Below are 23,517 nucleotides of genomic sequence, written 5' to 3'. Positions count from 1 at the left end.
CTCAATTTGTTCCTCTATAAGGAAGCAGAGGCGGATGGTGCCTTCAAACCATAATGAATATAGGGAGTCTCCCCTGTCCCTCCAGAGCACTTAGATAGAGCTTGTCCCCTTCCCCACGCAAGGTGCTGGCCAGGGCGGCATGTTCTGCAGCTGCAGAAGGGAGTCCCACCCAGTGATGGGTGTTCGCTTGCTATACAAAGGCTGCAGACCACTTCTCCTTGAGCAGCAGTGCCTGTTTCCCATTGTTACTTTACAACCTCCACTGCGCCATCCTTCAATATCCCCAAACGCACCCCCAGAAGCTCCACACACCCCCATTAGCTTCAGAGCCGAATGATTTCCTGCCTGGCAATTACAACGCGACGCACAAAGACTGGCCCTTCATTTGGGTCCTGCCCAGTGCCTCACACCCGTGGCTATGGGGAGGCAGCTGGGCTTCTGCCCTGCTCAGAGCATGGAAGCACCTCTCCTGAACGCACAGTGGCCTATCACCCCACCGGCACATTGCCATGGGGCAACCCAGCAGCAGCCCTTAGCAGGAAACGTGTTAGTGCTGAGAAGCAGACGCCAATGTCTAGCAGCAGCTGGGAGCCCGCCCAAGTGAGGAGGCCAATCCCACATCAGGAGTGGGCCAAGGGGAAGCTACGCTAGCTGTCAAGAGAAAGAGAAGAGGCAGGGAGGACTGTATGGGGAAGAGAGAAGGACAAAGGTGATCAGAGGATAACCCACAAGAGAGGGCTGGTAGCCACGAGGCTCTCAGCTGCTTCAGGCCAGTGTCGCTAACTAGAATGCCAAGTCCCTTGCTTTGGGTAACAGAGTCCAATGTACAGTTGTAGTAACTGCTGCAGTTGCCATAGAACAAAACTGAAAGGACAAAAAACTCTTGCCACACCAGATATTCTCATTCATTCCTCCCCGTCACCCATGCCCAGTTGTACTGACCCACCCCCACTCCCGCTGCAGTTGGTCAATTGCATTACAGGATTACTCCACAGCAGGAAGTGGCGTAAAGCTGCCTTGCTTAAAAATAATTCTAAGCTTAGTTCCAGTTGTGCCTTTTGGGCTGCACTTCAGTGGCAGGGCCAACCCCCCACATTCAGCCACCAACAATCCTCACAAGATTTGTTTTGTTTTTTTAAACACACATTTGGGGTTTTCTTTGACTTCTGAGCCTTTCGGGTCACACACTGGTCACACTTTCAAGCTGTCCCCTGCAGCCATGAGGGCTAGAAATAGCTTCATTCTAAAGCTGAGATTCTCACATAACCCCATGACGCCAGGAGCTGAGGTTTTAAAGAAAACACCAAATACCACGAGACCTGTGATAAAGTGGCAAGAGTAGGCACCAGCATTGCCTAGAGTATGGTGCCCTGCCTAGCGGAGGGAACCAACAGTCGCTCACTAGCCTGAAAAGCAGGGTCAGACCAATGAGTCTCACTACCTGGGAATATTCCATGACACATGATCGAGCTGGTGAGACGCAAGAGCACTCGGAAACATACCTACTTCTAGCAGAACAGCTCTCTCAGTGAGCTGCAGTGCTGAGCTCACGGGGCAGCCAGGCTGCCCTGGACCAGACTAAACCCCACTCCCAGGCTGGGGTCCCCCACGTGCTTTGATGAGTGGGAAGAGCTGATGGGAGCCTCCTGGGCACATGCAAGAGGGACTAAGACTGCATTCAAAGTTAGCTGGGTGCCCCTGCAGGCCACAGTGGGTCCTGCTCCCACACCCTACAGGGAGGGTGTTAATATCTACTAAAGAGTCTATAAGGTGCCACAGGACTCTTTGCTGCTTTTACAGATCCAGACTAACAGATGTATTGGAGCATGAGCTTTCGTGGGTGAATACCCACTTCATCAGACACATGCAGGTATTCACCCACGAAAGCTCATCCTCCAATACGTCTGTTAGTCTATAAGGTGCCACAGGACTCTTTGTACAGATCCAGACTAACACGGCTACCCCTCTGATACTTGACATCTACTGGCACTTTAAGAGAAACCGCCAACAGGTAGCAAAGAACTGCATAAAATACAAGGGAGCCTCTCCTTGCAAAGCAAGGAGCTGCTGTCCACAGTGCAGCAGGGAGCATGAAAGCTAATGCAGGGAGCACAAGCTAGACCAAATGGAACAGGACATTAGCAGAGGGAGGGAAGGGCCCTCTCTGCAGCAACAGCAGGAACCAGAGGCTTCCAGGAAGCTGGAATGGCTGCCCCTGAATGGAATGGTCCTACAGGAGAGGGGTGGGCAGCAAGCTTGCAGAGTGGGAGGATAACTCATTGTGGGACCCCAGCAAGCTCAGTGGGACTGCCTGGCGTAGGGGAGGGCAGGACTGGGCCCGGTCGTTGTGGAACAGACAGCGTGTCCAAACCCGCCAGGCTGGCCATGCAGAAGCCACTCTCCTTCCAAGCCACTGCCAAATTCCCTGCCCCGGGGGCAGCTCAGACAAAAGCCAGGGGCTCCGCCGTGAGTAAACCAGCCTCCTTTCTCCCACTTCCAGACCCCCTCATCAATACGATCCAGCTGGGCAAGAGGCAGCAGGAGGAAGAGCAGAGGGTGGAAGGTCTCTCCCACTAAGGGCAGGATCTGTATTGTCTAGGGAGCATTAAGAGGAGTTTAACAAGCTCCACGTACTCAGGAGGCATCTCATGTCCGGCCCAGCTGCCCTGCGTGTGCAGGGGTCTCTGCCAGCCACTGTTACTCCACATCTGTGATCCATGTGGCACCGCTGCTCACGGTAATGCTGACTAGCGACGGCAAGATCTCCACCCAGCAGGAACAGGCTGCCGCCCTTGGAGCAATAAATTAGAAGAGTTCTAATTTATTTCCCTTCAGTTGTGAGGCAACTGGCTGCTGCGATGCCCAGAGCACATCCAATATCCCATGTGTCCAGAGCGTCCGCTGTCCCTACCATGGGCTGCAAATCGGCACGCGGAGTCCGAGAGACTACAGCTCGTCAGCTGGGCTGTGCGCAAGGGGAGCCTGCGGCTGGATATCCCCCTCCTCTCCAGGGCTCCCTTCAGCACTTGGCCCCAGGGGGCTTTTTGCTTCCTCAACCTTCTCCTTCTTGTTTTTCTTTTTCCTCTCTGCTGCCTTCTTGTTCTTGCCACCCTTTTTCTTTGCCTTCTCCCCCGCGGTCGCTACATCTCCCTTCTTGCTGGACCATTGCTCTGACAGGCAGCCTGCGGGGATGACATCATGGAGAAAAGGGAGCAGTGAGGCTGTCAGCTTCTCTCTCCCCACCCCGCGCCCCCTTCCCACTCACACTAAGAGATGGTGTTTCGATGCTTTTCGGACTCCCCTGCTGCACCCATCACCCTGGCACTGGAGCACGCGTGCTGCCTCTGCTTGGAGGCCAATGTCCCCTTGCATTTGCTGAGGTGAAACTCACTTGTGTCTTTCCCTTTCAGCACATGGTTCGCACAGAGAAACTGAGCCAGGTCTTCCTTCTGGTGATGCCTGTACCAGTCCTCAATCACGTCTTCGAATTCCTCCACCAGCACATCACACTAGTGCAGAGAGAAAGCACAGTCCAGCACCAAGAGACCTTCCTACGAACCCCACTCCCTGGGCCCCTCACAACGTGGGGAGCAAGCACAGCTCCAGGACGAGCTTCCCAACGAGGGACAGCTCATACGCTGCAGTGAACTCTTGGAGTACGACACCCCCACCCAGCCTGAGCCCGTCTTCCCAGATCTCCCCCGGCCCAGCAGCAAGAGTCTGAGACACTGCATCCCAGGCCTCCCAGCCATTACCGCACTCTGCGCCGTGGCCCCAGTGACACTGGGCTACCCTCTGGCCGGTACCTGCTTCTTGAGGTCAGCCACTTCAGCAGAGGTCTCGTTCCACAGCTCATAGGGGATGTCCATCACCACCTTCACCCCCTTGTGCACCAGGTTGTGCAGGGTTTCAAATGTCTCTGACATTCCCTACGGAGACACAGTAACCTGAGTGACCCCACCTTCGGGGACAGGCAGAATCCCAGCTCCACACGCACGACTCTTGCAGTAAGGGAGAGAGGAGAACTCACACACAGCTCCCTACACGGGAGCCAGCTCAGAGCCCTGCAGAAGAGGGGGTGCGGCCCCAGCCCCCCGACCAGGAGTCGTTGGACCAGTGCAGCATGAAGGGAGAAGCCTCAGGGGCAAGTGGCTGAGCAGCCTGCTCACTGCTCAGGAGGGTGTGAAAGCCTGGGCCTTATCTGCTACCCGCCCTCCTCTGTACGGCACCCAGCAGCGCCAGCTGGACTAGGACCCTAACACGCTTGCTGCTTGACAGACATGAAGAACATGCCTGAGGAGGAGGAGGAGGGCAGCAAGGGGAAGGCTATGACACTTGTTCCAAGTGTGTGCTTCCATGACTGAATGCACACGGACTTTCCTCATCTGCCCCCAAGGCAGCTAACGCGGTGGCTGATTCCTTGTCAGCGTCCTAATTCTAGATGCCAGGTTTGAAGGAGCAGAGGGCAGTGGCTGCCTGGTTCAGTTTGGGGAGGACGTTCCATGCATGAGGAGCAGACAAGCCGGAGGAAGAGGCTGCATCCCTGGTGAAGTGGGAGTGGATATGAGAGGGGAGGGCGTGAAAGGTCAAGCAGCTTGCCCTTGGTGTGGAGTCAGGGGAGGGACTCATAGGAGGGTGACAGAGTGAGTGATGGCCAGGGAAGACGGTCCTAGCAGCTCTCTTTCAAATGGCTGGTGCAATATGGGTAGCATGGAGGATGCAGTCCTTGGCAGCCCGTGATGAGGCTTGGCTGTCTGAACAGGCAGAAAAGGCTGGATTCAAGCAGCGTTCCAGAGGAAGCAGTGGCAGGACTCAGACGTGGCCTGGATGTGAGTGGAGAGGGGACCGCTAAAGGGAGAGGCCTGATGGTAAAAGGATAAAGTCACCGTGGGGATTGAATCTAGGGCACAGCAATACCACACAGTCCTTAGGGTGGGGAAGCCTTTCTTCCCCATGGCTAAAACCCCAGCTCATTCTCTGGGCTGATGCAGTCTCTACAGAACCCTACCTCTTCCATCACAGGCATGATCCCCGGGCCCAGCCCTGAGACTGCACGAAGTGCCTTTGGGAAAGGCAAACTCAACCAAACCCAAACGGTTCTCTGGGACACTCTGGCCTCTTGTGCACAGGCCTTGCAAGATTCATGGTTTCACAGCTTTCTCTGCCACATTGAGAGCAGATCACACAGTTTCCCTTGAAACCCTGGCAGGTGCAAAGCCACAATGCAAACACACAAGGGCCAGTCAAGAGGATGGGACTATCCTTAGCTTTAACATTACTAGAGTGGCACGTTAACGTGGGCTGCTAGCGATCTCGACCTACACTTTTAAAATGGAACTGTTAATCTGCACCTGATCCCAAACCAGAGGCAGGAGAAGCCGCTCAGTACATACCCACTACACTAGGAGGCTTCCTGAGCACCTCCCCACTCCAGCCATGAGAGCAGGTCTGCTACACCTCCCCGCCAGGCTTCTTGGTTGCATGCCACCCACCAGCAGGGCCACGGAGAGGTGGTTACAGTAAACAGTTGAGGGAGGGAGAGAACAAAGCAGCTTCCTTTAGAAGCTAGTTCTATACCTGGGAAGTCTGTTCTGCAGATGCAGACCAAGGACACAAACATGGATGCTCTCGGCAAGCCCAGGCCTAGGGGCGTCTGACTAAAGCTCCAGTGAGAAGGAACAAGCAGTGATACAAACCTTTGCAAACCTGTTACTGCCAGTTCTCTCCTTGTGCAGGTTATAGTCCAACAGCCTCTTACAGATGGTCTCTGTCACCTCGATCAGTCGGATATCCCTGCCCAGAGGAAAAGTTGGCGAGACGGGGAAGGATTTAGTACCGCTCCCCGAGAGAGGCTACAGTCCATTAACGGGGCTAGAAAAATTCTAGCTCGAGGACTAAGGCCACTGGCTAGAGATGGACACAGGAGGAGGGGGCTGGGGAAATGGCTAGTCTCTGCAGCTGCTGGGATTTCCACCAGTTTGCTGGTCCTGGGCCAGCTTAAAGGCTCCACCTTTCAGAAGGTATCGGCCTCTTGAGGGCAAGTGTCTAATCAACTGGAACTCCACTGCCTGCTTGCCAACCCTCCTCCCTCCAAGATCCCTCTTCTTACCCCCACAGCCCCTGGCTACTGTAAAGGGGTGGGGACTCCACCACTGTGCTCCCCCATCTCCATCTGGCTATTGAAAGAGGGACAGTCTCCTCCATTACAGCTTCCTGGCAACCTCGCTCCTCTCCCAGAGACTCCTGGCTACTGCAAGGGAGGTGTGGGGAGAAGATGTCTCTGCTGCATAACTCCCATCGCAACCTTCATTTTCTGGTCCTTATCCCATGTTACTAGCGCCAGAGCCAGCCTCTGCTCCTGCCCAGCGCTTTGCCAAGCAGCAGCAGAATGGAACTAATATCAGAAGGTGCATTTTTGCCCTCAAAGGTCTGAATAGGAGCTGTGAAACCACCAGTGTCTCGTCCACTGCACGGGAAAGTTCTGAGCAACAGATTGGAGCTGCCTGCTGTAGACTCAGGCAATTCATGTTTGGCAGATCATCTTTGCAAGCTTATACCCTAGGTACCAGACACATATTAAAGGGCCCCCATCAACTTACAATATCTCACTGGTGCCTGAAGTTGTTTACCCACTATTGTTACTTGTAACACTTATAACCAGAGCAAATGAAAAGTGTGTTTACTTTGTGTGCAGTACACACCATGTGTACACAGCAACCTTACTGTTTCACCATAGCCAGCTTCTTCTCTTTGTATCTGCATTTCCTCACAGTGGCCGGGGAGAAAAACATTTAAAGCGAAGAGTGGTTGTAAAACCACAGAAGTTGGCAAGGGGACTCAGGGTCTGTCTGTACTGCAGCTGGAAGTGTAATGTCAAGCTTGAGTAGACATCCTCTCGATAGCTCTGATTGAGCTAGCACACTGAAAACAGAAGTGTAGCCATGGTGGTGTCGGCGGGCTAGCAGCCCTGAGTACATACCTAGGGTATCGGACAGGATCATCTTTGGGGCAGCTGTTTTTAGCATGCTAGCTTGATCAGAGTTAGTGCAGGAAATCAACCCTTCAGCTCCAATGCAGACATACTTCAGGGGAAGGTAACATCTCTGGAGTACTGAAAGTGACTAGATTTCAAGCTAACAATGTCTTGAAAAACAATTGCATTTAATTAGAAGATTAATACCGTCCCACATAAATTGAACTGCCTCCTCCGAAAGGGACATAAGCTGCCGAGTGATCCTGAAGCAGTAACTACCCACACTGGGCAAACCTGGTCCATTTATCAGCATACTCCTTCCCTCTGAGAAGAGGCGGGTTTTGAAGCATGACTGGAAGCTCACAAAGCCAAGCAGTGGCAAGCCAAGGGTGGGGAAGCTATTTCCAAAGTCAACAGGCCCCGAGAGAGCATCTTGTTAGGAGCACCTTCTCATTTACACTTCAAGGGCTCCACCTCTGCTGTCACAGAGGGTGAGACAGGTGGCCCCTGACATTCAGGGTTCTGTAGGTTAGAGTCACTACTTTGAACCACACCCAGAAACATACTGCCAGCCAGTGCAGATCCCTGAGCAGCAGCATAGTGGGTTCCCTGTGCAAAACACCTAAGAAGCAGGCAGATGCCTTGTTTAAGCCTCAGCTCAAACTGTCTCTATGTACAACCCCAAGAGGAGCTAACTGCCTTGACAAAAATTGAGATTAACAGCAATGATGACTGGCACCGCCCTACATCTGGCAGAAGAGGGTCCATGGAAGCAGAAATTCTGCAGGAACTGATGGCTTGAACTCCCCCCTTGCTGAGAAAAGACTTGTGCTGGCAAGTGGTTGTTTCAAACCTTGATTATTAGCCTAGCGACTGCCCGAGGGCTCCGATCAGGGCCATGTATTCTGCAGCAGTAACGTTCATCACAGAAATGTGCTTCGGAATCTCAGTTCTCATTTTACAAGGCTCTCTTCCCTTCTCAATTGTGAGGGCTAGAAAACTTGAAAACGTGAACTGAATGTAACTGGTGCAGTGAGGTTTGCCCAAGGGGGCAGAGTCTGAAGCAGGTCTAAGGAAGCACATCACTGCTCTCCCAGTGACATGTTAATCATCATTCAACTCCAGAGTTATTTAAATTCCAACTTAGGCTACTACTTCATCCCTGACCACTACAGCAGAAAAATCCAGCTAATATGGTTATCCTTCAATCCCAAGTGTCCGCTCCTCAGCTTACAGAACCCCCACCTTTGTATGACAACTTCTACAATGCAGATATTTGAGGCACACTGACAACTGAGTGTGTTGGGAAAGCATAAGATAAATGGAATTTAGCAGCAGTGACCCAGACCCATTGGACTGATGTGCCTATTAAACTTAATTAAAAACCTACTTTCAAAATGTAAGTGAAGCTGCCACAGAATTGCCAGAGTGCTACAGAAAGCTAGCAGCAGAATCTCAGTCCAGCTTGCTGCAGATGACAGAAGTCCTGAGTTTGGACTGTGCAGCACTGCTACGCTCAAACAAATCCCTGCTTCGCTATGGATCTGCAATTCTTGGTAACATGTGGAGCAGCACCACTGCCATCAAACCCTGCTAGGGACTCAACATCTATCACATCTTGCCAACATGAATAACTCTGGAGAAGGGAAAAGCAACCTTTGCCCCCAAGTGTGGTAGGTGGCCAGATCACCCCCTGCTTGTGAATGCTCTTTGTGGAGGTATTTATTAATTCAGAGGAGCAGCAAAGAGGTCACTGAGTGGATGTCACTGACTGATTCACTTACGATTGTGTGTACTTGATTCCAGACCCCTTTCCATCTAGAAAGCCATACTTTGTGTCAATCACCTCCTTTGTCTTCCCAGTTTCTTCAAAGGCAGATTTCAGCTCTAATGCCACATACTTACACACTGGAGAAGAGAAAACACAAACAGGTTAGTGGGCATACTGAACTGCACTGCACTCCTAAGGATCTTGCCTGTTTTAGGTACAGGTAGGCCATTTTCAGCAAGCAGGACTATTTTAGAAGCAGATGCTTGGAGTTAAGCATGATTAACTAAAGTGTCCTCGTGTAGCTTGTTTTCAGGGAAAATACTCTATAATTAACAGACAAGAAAACACACAAAACCAGACACCCCAGCTACTGTATTTGGGAGAGGGAGTTTTTATTCCAGAGTTTTTTGGTTGAGAAATTAGTGAACTATTGTGCAACTGCTAACCAAGAGACACTCAAGTCAGTGGGTGCACCAGAACTGCTCCATCACCCAGAGCAAGCAGTTCACCCGTCTCTAGATATTTCACACCACAACCTCCATTGCTCCCCCCCCTTACACACACACTTTGGCCTGCTTCTTCCCCCACCCTTACCCCCCAGAATCTAGTATTACTATTTGTCCCTCTCCTCAATCACCACCTCTTTATTGGCATGGGATTTTCCCCAATAGTTAGGTCTCTCCTTTACTTTCTTGCTTAAATGCCTTGCATTGTATAATACCACCCCCAATACACAAACATCTGACAGTGTGAGCCATGACCACTGGAGCAAGAAGTAGCAGTTCCCTTTTCTCACTGTGCCTTCTCCCCACCCACTACAGGAAACGTGCCTCTATGAACCACAGTGAGAGAAACTTGTGGAAAGAGCCAGAAGCCACAACTGTCAGCATGGAAACTGGTGTCCTCCTTTCCTCCAGGGCTGTCTGGGAGACCATGGACCCCTTCACCCTATCAGATTGCTTGTCGCTCCTCTACAGCGTCCACATGGGCCATGATCGGTGCTCTTGTACCTCCCATCACTCGCCCTGCTTCCCCCAGCCCCACCCTGACCTCCTCCAGCCCCCTCCTTCCCCTGACTCCCCAGATCCCTCATTGCCCCCGACTTCCCCCAGCCCCCTCAGCCCCCCGATTTCCTGGAGACCCCTCGTCCCCCTGACTCACCCCCCAGACCCTTCGGTGCACAGTGACCCCGACTTCTCCCACCCCCAGCCCCACCCTGACCTCCTCCAGTCCCCTCCTTCCCCTGACTCCCCAGATCCCTCAGCGCCCCCGACTTCCCCCAGACCCACCCCCCTCAGCCCCCAACTTCCCCAGCCCCACCCCTCAGCCCCAACTTCCCCAGCCCCACCCTGACCTCCCCCAGCCCCTCCTTCCCCAGATCCTCATTGCCCCGTCTTCCCCAGACCCTTCGGTGCACAGTGACCCCGACTTCCCCCGGCCCCAGCCTCACCCTCGCACTTGCTGGGCAGCCGGACCCACTCGGTGTCGTCGGCGGCTCCGCCGGCCGGGGCCGGGCTCAGCAGCAGCGGGAGCAGCAGCAGCAGCAGGCAGGCGGCGGGGCCTGGCTCGGCCATGGCGGGGCAGGGGGCGGGGCGGGGGGACCCACAGGACACGCGCTTCGGGCAGGCGGCTCCTCCACACTCACTTCCGGGAACCTTCCTTTCCCGCCCCCCGCGTCACTAAAACGGCAGCAGCGCGCCCAATCACAGCTCCGCGCGTGTCAAAGACCGGCCAATGGCCAGGCGAGGAGCGAACGCCCCGGTTCTGCCAGCCAATGGGGGAGGCAGGAAGCTCCGCCGCAAGCTCAACCAATGAGGCGGCTTCTAACTGCTTCGGCGTCTCTGTCTCCAGGAGCGGCGGGAATCCTGGTCTCTCAGAGCAGCGGTTCGCGCAGGGGCGCGCGCCAGGTTGGGGGCAACTTCCGGCCGGGGAGGGGGAGAGGAGCGAGCGAGCGGGGGTCGGGCCGGGGAGGAGGGGAGGGGCGGGCGGGGCGCCATGGCCTGTGAAGGGAGGGGGCTCTGGGCGGTGAGGGAGAGGAGCTAGCGGGGAGGAGTGGACGGGGGCGCCATGGCCTGTGAAGGGAGGGAGCGGGGAGTGGGCGGGGGCGCCATGGCCTGGGAAGGGACGGGGGAGAGGAGCGAACGGGGAGGGGGGCCGCCATGGCCTGTGAAGGGGGGGGAGAGGAGCGAACAGGGAGGGGGGGGCGCCCTGGCCTGTGAAGGGAGGGGGGCTCCAGGATGCCCCCCGCTCTCGCTAAAAGGCGCCTTGGTACGCGTACCCCCCAGCTCTAGAAGATCTGGCATCTAATCAACCATTATTCTCCTTTCAGTTCAGACTGCAGCCCCCTTGGTGCTTGTGTCCTGCCTGCTGGCCAGGGCAGGGCTAGGGACATCTGATTGGCCTCGCTCTCAAGCTGTGACTGAGGTCTGGTATCAGAGAGTTGAGAATTTTTAGTCTTCAATTCAGTGAAAACCATGGATCGTTGGCTCAGGACTGGGACATCAGCAAAATGTGGAACACACAGGGATCAGCAGGAGCCCAGCGCAACCTCCCTTTCAGCTGATTCAACTACTGCTGTTGGCCGTAGCAGTGCCAAGGCAGAGGGACCATGCATGATTTACAAATTCAACCTGGGACGCGTGTGACAGAGCAGGACACGGAAAGGGTGTAAAAAAATTCAAGTATGATAAAAGCTACATTGAACTTGGATTTACATGGACTGGGGATGCTGAATATCCTCAGTCACAGTGTGTCCTATGTGGTGAAGTTTTACCAAACAACGGTCTTAAACTGTCCCTTCTTCGCCAGCATCTAGTTTCAAGTTTTTTCACTGACCACCTCCCCTTTGCACTGGTCATCTTGCTTGGAAGATACTGCCTGGCTTCAGCGATTAGCCTACTTGGCAGACATTTTTTCTTGCCTCAACGAGCTCAGTTTAGGCCTTCAGGGCTTAAGCACCACTATTTTTGAAACACAAGACAAAATCGAATCCATGATAAAGAAACTACTATTTTGGGATAGCTGCTTAAAGAGAAATATGATTAACTGCTTTCCAACATTGCAAGAGTTTCTTGCAAATGCTCCATAATGTCAACTTTCACACTCTCATGTAACAGCATATTGTCATTTGTTGCAACAACTTAGCAAACAACTTAGAAAATATTTCCCCAAAATGGACAATGCAAATTCCTGGATACGCAATCCATTTAAGGTGCCTCAGTCTCTCCCAATCCCTCCTCTGCCAGTGCATGAGCAGGAGAAGTTGTTAGATCTCTCTTGTGACAGTGGTCTTAAATTAGAGTTTGAATGCAAACCTTTGGCAGACTTCTGGGTGCAAAGGATGGAAGATTACCCATACCTGTCATAACAAGCTGTCAAGTTTCTGATGCCCTTCTCCACAACATACCTTTGTGAGACTGGATTCTCTGCCCTCATGGTGACTGAGACAGAGTACCCTCAGAAATTAAATGCTGAAAATGACTTGTGACTGAAGCTCTCTCCAATTTTCCCTGCCATCAGTGATTTTTGTGATAAAAAGCAAGGACATCCATCACACTGATAGGTAAGCATTATATATATATATATATATATATATAGTTAACATCAATATGTGCTGTACATTAGTCACCAAGAATTTAAAAATGCCAATAATATATTTGTGTGTTATCGAGGTCAGCTGTAGAAATGTATGGATAGTGAACTTTTCTTTGCTTCCTTTTCTGTATTTTTTTTTATTATCAACAAAAATACATGATTGGCATTTTTTAAATGCTTAGTCACGCACAGGCTATGTCTGAGTAATTGAGACCAGCATGGAGGCTTCATTAATTTTAATTAATTACAATAAAATGACCATGAAAACTTCCAGTTTAATGTTTAGAATAACTAGAAACTTGTTTGAGGGACTACTTTTATCCAAAGTAAAGGTATATATGATATAATAATAATAATTGTAACAAACAATTTTATCTGGGACAACACAGTCCAGAACTTGTGCATTTTTGCATCATATTATCCCTTACAGACTTTTCATAGGCCCCTGTCTCAGATAGGGGTATGTGATAGACTACATTATTTGGAAAGGGGTACACAGCCTAGAACACTTATAAACCACTGCCCTAGAGTATTCACGGACTAGCTAGTTGGGACTCAGGGAGCCTAGGGCAGGTCTGGTGTAGAGGGAAAAGAGCACAGTGGGCACAACCCCCCTTGCCCAGCTCTGCCCCCTCTGCTCATCCATCCTGTCCCCAGACACCCCACCCCCACTCCTATCCACCTCTCCCCTAGAATGATCTAGGAGGTAGTGAGGTTAAATTAACTTTAGGGCTAGTCTGTGCCATTTTTATTTGCAAATATAGTCCTCGGTCTCATGTATGCAAATTATACCAATTAAATATACAAATTATTTCATTTGCATAAAAATTCCAGCTTCCTGTCCATTCAACCTTAATAGGTTGTAGGAGGCTTCTGAGTGCTTGAGCCATCTGCCCCTCTTCCCCCCCCATTTCATTCACCTCTCCACACCTTTTGCTCCTGCCCTCTCCATGTCCAATCCCTAATCTCATTCCATGCCCAAGCCCCCCTTCTCAGGGGCTGCCGGAGCCTGTGAATGTATCTTTTTTTCCATGCCCAAAAGTGACTGAGAGAGCCAAAAATTCTGGCTGTAAGAGCTATGGACAAAGAGGGCTGGGTTGGGGTGTGCCGTCACTGCAGTCTGTACGCATACCTACAGAAACACTTGGACACACGTACATGAGGGTGTATTGTATGGGTTTGAATTTATTATAATTGTTTATAAAATAGGCTGGGGTTTTCTTTCTCCTCATTTCTCTACATGCTGAGCAAATCCTCTTCAACAGGTGGAATAGATCCCTTGGGACCCAAGAGGGTTTTCCCAAGTTCCCTTATAAAAATATGAGGATTAGAAATGCCTACCTGAGAAGGGGGAAGGTTTGAGCAGCTCCCTTAGGTGTTGGAACTGGAGCAGCTGCACTCGGATACAAAAAGGTAAACTGCGCAGGAAGAAGTTGCTGATCTAGAGAGAAACAACTCCACTCATGGATTGGAAGAGTTTCAGACTGTATGTGGGTCTGGTCATGATTTGTTTTTTTCACCACAAAATGCACTTTTGGGGGTACAAAACTATTTGCTGAATTCAGTGAACAGTTTTGGCTGGTTTAAAAAAAGTCAAGTCAAAAATTTATTTATTTATTTATTTTTAAATTGAACGCCCAGAAAGCCACAGGACGACTTCTGAAGCAAATTTCCCTGGGTGCTGACTCCGAGAACCAACTGATCTCTTTGCCCAGAAAAGGATTTTCTTTACCAACAAGGTGTTTCCTGGCGCTTGCAAGTAGGGTGCTAGAGATGAGCCCTGTATCACTGTTGCTAGTACATGGAGAACATTGCTACAGCCTGTGAACTTCATACTCCTCTGCAAACTGTGCAGTTTAGCCAGTAAGACAAACAAAAAAAATGAGAACAGATGACCAAGAGGGAAACCTGGGCCCATGCCCAACTCAACACTTGGGCTGGTACACCATTAGCCTAGGTTTGTTGTCTTCTGTTTTACACTTTGGTCCAGCTGTGGCCCATCTGTTCTGCACTTGGTACATGCCGTGTCCTGGCTGACATCAGCATAGCGGGCAGAGAGGTGAGCAAACCACGTGCAACACCTTGTAAACTGCCCCAAATCCCACTGTGAGGACAGCTGCTAGTGGGTCATTTGATTTGCTCTAGCTCAGATGGGTGGAAGGTGTAAGGAAATGGTGTGGGAAGCTCTGTCTCTGCTACCCCTGGGGTGGCTAGCTCCAGTCACTAACTCTGTCCGACTCAGTCTCTGCCTCGGTCTGCTCTCCATGCTGACAGGCGAGGCTGATTCTCCGTTGCTGAACCAAGCCTGAGCAGAGGAACTATTTGCAGAGTTCAGCAGTAGGGCTCGGCGTCCCCTGAAAGGAGATGGAACAGTGTGACCAGGTGAGGGTAGTAGAGAGCAGGGAACATTTTCCATCATGTCTCTGCTTTCCAGTCTTTACTCGCTCTTCTCAGGTCTGCTGCTTTATAAAGCTGCTTGTTTTGTCTTACCTGAAATTTGCTGCGGAGAGCAGCAGCAAATCATCACTGCCCAGGGTGGATGATGTCTTGCCAAGCCACAACATTCAGCAGAGCTCTCACCCCAGCAAGAGGGTAATGCACAGGAAGATCTGGCTTTTAGATGTGCATAGCACCCACAAACCCTGTTGAAGTCAATGGGCGCTGCGGGTGCTCAGCATCTCTGCAAATCAGGCCCTCTGTGGTTTGTGGGATTGGCTAATAAGTGAGTGTTCATAACCACTGGGTGCAGAGCTAGTGCTGGAGTGTGCAAACTGCAGTCAACGCTGCAGGCACGTGTGGCCTCCCCTGGTTCCCCTAGTAAGCAGCTCTGGCAACAGCATCCCCTCTGTCTCCTGAGAGAAGTGGCTGCCCACCATCCCTCCTCTGACTTCTAGGGGGCAGCAGCTCCCCTTCAATGCTGCATTAAGTTCCACCAAATAGGGTACAGCACCACAAAGATATAAAGATATTACTTTACTCACTTTGTGTCTCTAATATCCTAGGACCTACACAGCTACAACTACACTGCATACAAGGAGGAGGAGGAGGAGCAGGCAAAGATTGGGAAGAAGAGACAGGAGATGGAGAGCTGGGCTGGGGTGAAGGGAAGCTGGAGACGGGAGGAAGGGGAATTAACTAGTGCAGACCAGCATGTCCATGTAGTTATGGAGGTGTGCAGTGACTGAGGCTGCAGAAGATCTTGTGGAGGGACTGGCCTCCCTGAGACAATTCACACATCCTGACCAGCTCTGCCTCTGCCGGTTTTTCTCCCTTTAGTGTCTCGCCCACCTTATCGCTACTTCCTACCTGGAGACCCAGGTGGCTAAGACTGAGGAATGCAATTCCTACTCCAGGGGAAGGAGACATTCCAAGATTAAAGGAAAGTCAGACTAGGAACCAGGACCTAGCAGTGATCAAATCAGTTTCTAAATGAACCCAAAGCACATCTCTGAAAGTCTCTTCCTGATCCTTGCATTCAGCTGGGAGCTGCATTCCCAGAATTGTGTTCTGCAAAATGGTGGCCTCCTAAGTCACTTCATTATTTTGTTAATTGTTGTTGACAGTTTAATAACTTCTGAAGTTATTTCAGCTTCATAGCAACTGGATGCCATGACTAGAATCCCCTTGTGCGCTACAGTTTCCCGGCGTTATGGAGTCTTACCCTTTGAAGAGGAAGCTGCAGGTAATGAGAATGTCAAACAGGAGGAACTTCAGCAACAACACTCTGATAGCCAAGAGAAGCAGGATTTGTGAACAGACGGGCAGAGCTGAAACAGATGGGATCATGTACCTGATTAGGCCCTGGGGTGTCACACACAAGAATTACCAATGGTCCCTATTGGGACTGTGTATGGCCGCAGTGCCCAACATTATACACAAGAGGGTCACACAAACCTAAGCACAACCTTGTGTGTGCCAAACAGCTTCCACATATTTTAATAAGATTTAAAGTAACCTGTATTGATTTATATTTTAAGTTCTCTTGTTTCGTGTATATTTAGATAGGTTGTTTCTATGTATGGTATTGTCTACTTACACTCTTGTGTAAACTAAAAAGATGTAAACATGATGTCAGAACGCTAATAAATCAGCCATTAGTATATTGTGTTGAAGCAGGCCATGGGCCGCATGAAATGCTCTGGTGGGCTGGAGGTTGGGCACCCCTGCTCTAAGCAATCGGAGTCAGTCTGAAAGACTTAATGCACCTCCTCTAGAACGCAGGTATTTAGTGTAGCATATTCATTGCTTTAATCAGTGTAGTTATAATGAAATATTAATGTTATTGTACTTCTACCCCTCTTATGTCCAACAGTAGGAGAACCATTGGCCTAGAGGAAGCAGCTCTGGGCTGGGCACTTGAAACTCTGGTGACTTATCAGCTCTGCTACGCACTCACTGTGTGACCTTGGGCAAGTCACAGAATCCTAAAAGTGTAGGACTGGAAGGGACCTCGGTAGGTCAGCTAGTCTAGTTCCCTGCACTCAAGGCAGGACTCATAATAACTGGACCATTCCTTACAGGTGTTTGTCTAACCTGTTCTTAAAAACCTCCAATGATGGAGATTCCACAACCTCCCTAGGCAGTTTTGTTTCAGTGCTTAACTACCCTGATAGGAAGTTTTTCCTAATGTCCAGCCTAAAGCTCCCTTGCTGCAATTTAAGCCTATTGCTTCTTGTCCTGTCCTCAGAGGTTAAGGAGAACAATGCATCACCCTCCTCTTTGTAACAACCTTTTATGTATTTGAAAACTGTTGCTCCCCTCACCCCCCGTCTTTTCTTTTCCAGACTAAAGAAACCCAGTTTTTTCACTCTTCCCTCATAGGTCATGTTTTCTAGACCTTTCATCAGTTTTGTTGCTCTCCTCTGGACTCTCTCCAGTTTGCCCACATCTTTCCTGAAATGTGGCGCCCAGAACCGGAGGCCTAATCAGCACAGAGGAATTACTTCTCATATCTTGCTTACAACACTCCTGTTAATACAACCCAGAATTATGTTTGCTTTTTTTGCAACAGTGTTACATTGTTGACCCGTATTTAGCTTGTAATCCACTGTGACCGCCAGATCCCTTTCCACAGTACTTCTTCCTAGGCAATCATTTCCCATTTTGTACGTGCAATTCATTGTTTGTTTCTTAAGTGGAGTACTTCAGACCATTTCTCCAGTTTGTCCAGATCATTTTGAATTTTAATCTTATCCTCTAAAGCACTTGCAACCCCTCCCAGCTTGATATCGTCGGTAAACTTCATAAGTGTCCTCTTTGTGCCATTATCTAAATCATTTGTTGCTGACTCTGTGCCTCAATTTCCTCTTCTGTAGAATGGTAGATGTGGCTTCATCTTGGATTTCACTGTCTCTTTTCACCACCACATCCAAGCTATGCCTAAATCTTCCCACTTCTTCCTGTATAATATCCCCAAAATCTGTCCTTCCCTCTCTGCCCACACAGCTGAAACCGTTGTCTGAGCCTTGATCGTCTCATGCATTGACCACTGCTCGCTCTTCCTTCTCCGTGGCCTCAATGCCTGCCCCCACTCCTCAAATCCATTCAAAACGCAGCTACCAAGATCATCTTCCACGCTCTGACTACATCACTCCCCTTTTAAAGTCCATCCACTGGCTCGCCTTCTCCCATCACAAACACATACTTCTTGTCCGTACTTACAAAACCCTCCACAATTTAGCCCTCCCCACCTATCCAGCCTGCTATGTTATGCAAAGTCAGTTCTCCCCTTCGTTCCACCAGCGCCAGCCTCGATCGCCCACATCTCCGACAAGCGTTCTCACACTCTGTCCTACGCTGCCTCTTAGGGGGAAAAGCTCCCAGTTGAAATCCATAAAGCCACTACTTTATCCTCTTTCATGTCCCTTCCCCAGACTCGCTTCTGCCATGATGTACATCACAAACTACACCGTGATAATGGCTGGGCAGGTGGAGTGCTGAGATCATTGCTAAGAATCACACACCTCCTATTCCATTTGTTATCATGTCCTATCCCCCCACCCCACCTACCTGTTTGTGTAACAGGCAGAGGAGATAGTTTAAGGCCAAAAGGAACCACCAGAATTCTAGCCTGAACACCTGTAGATCACAGGCCATTAACCACACCCAGCACCTGCACGTTAAACCCAGCAACTGAAATTAGACCAAAGTATTACAGCTCACAGGAGATTAGACTATTATGTGCCACTAGCAGAGAAATGGATTAAGTGAGATATTCCCAGATGATCCTGGCAAACTACACTGTATAGGGTGATAAGTGTTTATGGAGTTGTTCCTTTCTTGACACTAGGGCCAGGACAGCATCAGTGAAAGTCTGTACTGTTCATAGGTAATATTGGAGGATCTCTCTCCAGCCCTTGCACTGAACAGCATCTCAAAGTGAAATGTCAGTTTAGCATCCCAGTTATTCTTGTTTTGTGGCACTTTATAGCCTCAGGGACCACATCCATAAATGGTTTTCCCATCCTGCAAAGTAGTTCTGAGAGTTAAATTTTTCCCCCTGTCCTGAATCAGGACAAAAAGTCAATCTAAAATTTTCACAAACCAAAACATTTTCAGTTCAGATCAATTGAAGCATTTTGTTGCAATAATTTCAAAACATTTCCTTTTGATTTCAACCTTTTTCCTTGACACTTTTCCCCAGTTAACTTAAATTTGAAAATGAAAAGCTGTTTCAAACCAGACAACCAACATTTAGTGTTTAGAAAACATCAGAACTAAGTTTTGCCAACTTCAAAACTTTTTTTTCCAAAAACATTTCAGGTCAGGAGATTAGTGAAAAAAGACCGTGGTCTGCAAGTGATTTTAATTTTGAGGAATCTACATTTTTAGATGAAATAATGTTTCATTGCAGAATTCCTGACCTGCTCTATTGGGGAGCTGACTTCTCAGATCTGAGATCAACTGCCTTTCCTGACCAGGTCAGATTCAGAAGAGCCAGCTGTGTGGCTGTTTGCCTTTGAGTGGCGATATGGAGATCCGACATGCATGTCTGCTGCTACCAGTGCAGATCCAGGGTTGCATAGCAGAAAGGCTCTAAGAGTAATTCTGCTGACAGCTTCTTTCTTTGGCAAGGGTTGGTCAACTCACAACCTGCATCTTTCATCCAACGACTAAAGCTCTTGGAAACAGCGGGCAAAATACTGCTTTCATTTACACTGCTGCAAATCTAGAATAACTTTATTACTCCAGACTTGGACCTGTGTAAGTGAGGCCAGAATTTATCCCTGTTTCTTCAGATGTTCGTTGTCAGGCAAGGCTTAAGCTGGAGGTGGTGGCCACACACCTCTTTCCACATCCCTTCTGTTTCCATCAAAGAATCAGCTGGATTCAAACAGTGTGAATGTGCTGGGAAGAATGCACAGTTATTGCTTACCACTTCGGTCTTCATCCAGACATGGCTCTTCCACATGGTCGTCTACAAGACAGAGTTGTAACTATTAGTAAGAGGAATTATACTAATTGTAACAGTACCGACTGCCTGATTCAAGCTCAGAACGGTTCCCAACCCAACCTCCTGTTTACGCCGTTCTCGTCTCTTTCCAATTCATTCACCTTTTGGGTTGCCATCGTTCTTGGGCTCTGCTCAAAGGGGTGGAGTTTTGGAAAGCCCGAATGCATTCTCGTGAGGGTTTTCGGAGATAATTATGTATACCACATACTTTTCCGCTGTAAAACAAGCTACTCCCTCATCCTCCTCTTTTGCACAGATAATGCAAACAACTCAACAACTTGGCATTTTACGTGTAAATGCCCCTTAATAAAGATTCTCTACTTTGTCAAGTTTTAAAATGCGACAGACAGGAGTGTTTGAAGAAGTGGGACTGATTATGCATAATAAATTATTGTAAGTATTTAGCTGAAAACACTTCATTAGGGGTCTACCTATAGATGTCCAACTAGCCGATAGAAGGGATGCACACACCAAGTGCCTCTGGATCGGTTAGCTCACAAGCTCTGCTGGTGAAATGGACAAAGCTTGGAAAGGTCACACACCAGCTTTGCACTTTTTCTTAGAATAGTCATTGCACTAGGATATTAAATGCAGAAAATTACATTGCTGCACACACATGTCACTAAAAGATGGGCAAAGCAAAAGCAACATAAATGCTTTTTGTGGTGGGGGTAGCACATTGAGCTAAGCAACTGCGGAGATGATTTTCCAAGGCACAAACGAGCTGGGAGGTAGCTGCCCAACTCACATTGATTCTCCATGGGAGTATGCCTGACCCCTCTTTGTGCCTTTGAAAGTTTCCTTACCCCCAATACCCAAATCCTACAGGATGGGTAAAATATGGGTGCTAAACTTGTGGCTACAACTGACTTGTTCATTTCCTGCCTTTGTGAGTTTTAACTGTAGCTGTCACATTGCATCTGGGCACTTAATATTCATTAGACTGAAAATCACCATATAAAAACATCACTGAAGAAAACAATTTCCCAGACATATGGAGCACCAGGAACCTGATCTCATTGTTATATAGAAAAGTGGCAAGCCCAGGCTTTAAAGAGTCATGGCTATGTGTGTACTGTGTTAGATCCAGATAAAACGCATCAGCAAACCGGAATTAAGTAATTAATAGTTACATGCCTGAGGAAAAGCAACTCCAGTGTTCTCAAGTTTTCCCCTTATGTAATCGAAGCATATTTAGAATTTTAGTTCAACCCAGATTTTTGCCTCATCCAGATTTTTGCAAATGTTTCAAAGTATTGGCTCTCAAACGCTTGATCCCGTTTCCCTCAACCCCTGCAGAAAGATCTGGAGATGGTGCTTATGAAAATGCAGCTGGCTTAGTTTTGAGAGAAGGTGTGTATATGTCGAAATTGGGCTTATAGTGGAAGGTTAGCTTCAGCCAGACTATGGTGCATTTCCCTGTAGAAATCTCTTTAATGCAGAGAGCTGTGTGTGTGTCTCCTTCTCACACGGGTCTCCACTCTCCTACATCTCTGTTCTATAGTTGCAGGAAGGAATTATGTCAGCCCTGCCAGGTCTGTTGAGTCTAGAGCCTTCTTGACCCTTTTGTGCCGTATTTGCTATTAATCAAGCTCTCCTTGGGTGACTGAGTCCCCATGGGGGGACCCCTCAGGATGACTTTATTTTTCCCTGGGGTGCTGCGTTTGAATTAACTGTCTGGCATTTGCACTTTGTCTGCATTGTTGCAAATGGGCAGTGGGAGCCACTGCATCCATCACTGGACCCTCACTTTCTTGCCCAGGTCATTCAGGAATAACACAATGTGACCGAGGGGAGGAAGGCATCAGAGGGAAATGGAGAGGAATGAGGGGCTCCCAGGGGACTGGAGGTGGGGGCAGGGAAGTGACAGAAAGGAGATGAGGTCTGTGGTGTTGGATATTCTCATCGCCTGGTACCTACCAGAGATCAGCAGGGACCTGGCACTCCACACCTGGGCGGTTCTGTTCTGTCTCACATGGCAGGTGAGGGATTCCCATGACTCCAGTTCTGCAGTGTGGATGGAGAGGTGAGAGACTGTGCTGAATGTGCCGTCTTCCTCCCTGGAAACCCCGTAGGTGAAGGAGTCCAGGGCACTTCCATTCTCATTCGAAAACCAGATGGCATCTGCTGTGTCCTGGGAGAGGTCGTTCACCACACAAACCACTAAGGTCTTCCTCTCGCCGTTAATGACCATGGTAAGTGGGGGCGCCAAGGTAGGGAAAGGGGCTGCGGTGCTGCCTGGGGGCGAACAGCCAGCCAGTTAGCAATGCACATGGCAGGTCTCGGCCACAAGGCCTCCCTGCCCCTGGAGCCCCTTTGACTTGGAGCAGTGAGACTAAAACTGGTTTCAAACCTCTCGGGAAGGATTGCCTCGTGAGGCGAGTATCCTTGTTTGGCCAGCTATTCGTGCCCAAGTGGGGGTTGGGTCCATGTCTGGCTGCCCCAGCCCCACTGCCATTTGTTGGAACAAAAACTCCAGGCCTCGCTGCTCCTTTGCAGGGTGTAGCTAATCATTTAACAGGTACATGCTGGCCACTCCTTCCCTCCCCTCCCCCAGTGTCTGCAGTCTTGGGCCTCTAGCTACACGCTGCCCGCAGAACCCACCCAGCCCAGAATGTTTCTCCTGGGTGTCGGGGTGTGTGTGTGGGGGGAAATGCAGCCCACCCTGGGGAGCAGGCAAGCGTCCTGCCAAGGAGGAGAGCGTGGAGCTGAGTGAAGCAAGAGGCACCTGCCCCAGGGGACAGGTATACTCACGGCTCAGAAGCTGAAGTACTGTGGTGGCCAGGAGCTGTCCAAGCAGCCATGAGGGCAGGCCCATGGTGAGAGGCTGCAGCATCTGAGCCAGGCATGAACAATGCAGCAGGCAGAGGGACCCCAGCCCGTCTCTCAGCACCTTCCCCTCCCCTTTCTAACGGTCTCTCGCCAGCTGCAGAACCAGCTGCTGTGCTCCCTGACAAACAAACCCGTGCACCTTTTAACCCTTTGCATGCTCACACAGCTATAGGCAGTGAGAGCCTAAATCCACCCTAATGGCCCTGAGCCCAGCCCTGTGGGAGCACGAGCTGACCTGACTGGGTCCCCCCAACTGCAGAGACCCCAATTCTCAGTGATGGGAGCAAGCAGGAGCTGCACCATTTGCCGCCTAGTGGCTGTAACTCCAGGGTGCAGACTAAGGTCACTCCTGGGTGGGGATCAAAAAAAAAAAGAAAAGAAAAAATAAAAAAAACATTCCCAACTCATAACATCATAACACTACAATCTATCACAAACCAAAAAAAAAACTTTAAAAAATTAACTCTATATAACCATGCAATTTAACATAACCCCAACAACAAACAAACAAAAAACAAAGCAACAAATAAATGGTGTAAATTCTACAGGAGTCCCCTCAATTCAAAAAGAAAAAACAAACAAAAAAACAAACAAACAACAAACACATAACACATAAAACAAACAAATGTATATCAAAATGTACTACAATATATAAGTGCTAAGCAAAATACTAAATAAAAACAAAAAAATAAATACACAAAAACCAATAATCAATTACAAAAAATACAAAAAATAAAATTTATTAATACAAGAAGGGGAATCACTCAGATCAACATCATTCATTAATTCAATACAATTGCATCTTTGGCTTATTTCTAAATCAAAAGCTAAATTCAATTTAAATTTTTTTTACTTTTTTTTACTTTTTTAAACAAAAAAAAAAACACAAAAACT

The 23,517-nt window shown here is 49.3% G+C and overlaps 2 protein-coding genes and 1 long non-coding RNA gene across 5 annotated transcripts; 1 reads left to right on the top strand and 2 right to left on the bottom strand.

Moving 5' to 3' along the window:
- Positions 1 to 1,908: 1,908 nt before the first annotated feature.
- On the bottom strand, positions 1,909 to 10,326 carry CNPY3 (canopy FGF signaling regulator 3). The gene is made up of 6 exons (XM_039530204.1): positions 10,195 to 10,326; positions 8,758 to 8,881; positions 5,697 to 5,793; positions 3,807 to 3,929; positions 3,392 to 3,509; positions 1,909 to 3,182 (listed from the first exon to the last, which is right to left on the bottom strand). Exons 1-6 carry the CDS (start codon positions 10,316 to 10,318, stop codon positions 2,947 to 2,949), a joined length of 822 nt encoding a protein of 273 aa, XP_039386138.1. The 5' UTR covers positions 10,319 to 10,326; the 3' UTR covers positions 1,909 to 2,946.
- Positions 10,327 to 10,504: 178 nt separating this feature from the next.
- On the top strand, positions 10,505 to 16,451 carry LOC120402101. Of its 3 annotated transcripts, none has more exons than XR_005596980.1 (4): positions 10,505 to 10,651; positions 11,074 to 12,306; positions 13,980 to 14,720; positions 15,341 to 16,451. It is a non-coding gene; the product is annotated as an uncharacterized LOC120402101 (long non-coding RNA). The 3 variants fall into 3 exon arrangements; XR_005596981.1 differs by having other exon boundaries at positions 13,980 to 14,397; positions 15,341 to 16,450; XR_005596979.1 differs by having other exon boundaries at positions 13,980 to 16,451.
- Positions 14,451 to 22,976, bottom strand: PTCRA (pre T cell antigen receptor alpha). Its single transcript, XM_039532477.1, has 5 exons — positions 22,546 to 22,976; positions 21,712 to 22,029; positions 19,714 to 19,755; positions 16,000 to 16,105; positions 14,451 to 14,692 (listed from the first exon to the last, which is right to left on the bottom strand). Exons 1-5 carry the CDS (start codon positions 22,625 to 22,627, stop codon positions 14,485 to 14,487), a joined length of 756 nt encoding a protein of 251 aa, XP_039388411.1. The 5' UTR covers positions 22,628 to 22,976; the 3' UTR covers positions 14,451 to 14,484.
- Between the last annotated feature and the right edge of the window lie 541 nt (positions 22,977 to 23,517).

Source organism: Mauremys reevesii, linkage group 3 (assembly GCF_016161935.1).
Source record: "Mauremys reevesii isolate NIE-2019 linkage group 3, ASM1616193v1, whole genome shotgun sequence".
NCBI lineage: Eukaryota > Metazoa > Chordata > Testudines > Geoemydidae > Mauremys > Mauremys reevesii.
The sequence above is the reverse complement of the archived record's forward strand: the minus strand, read 5'-3'. Positions and strand labels throughout refer to the sequence as shown.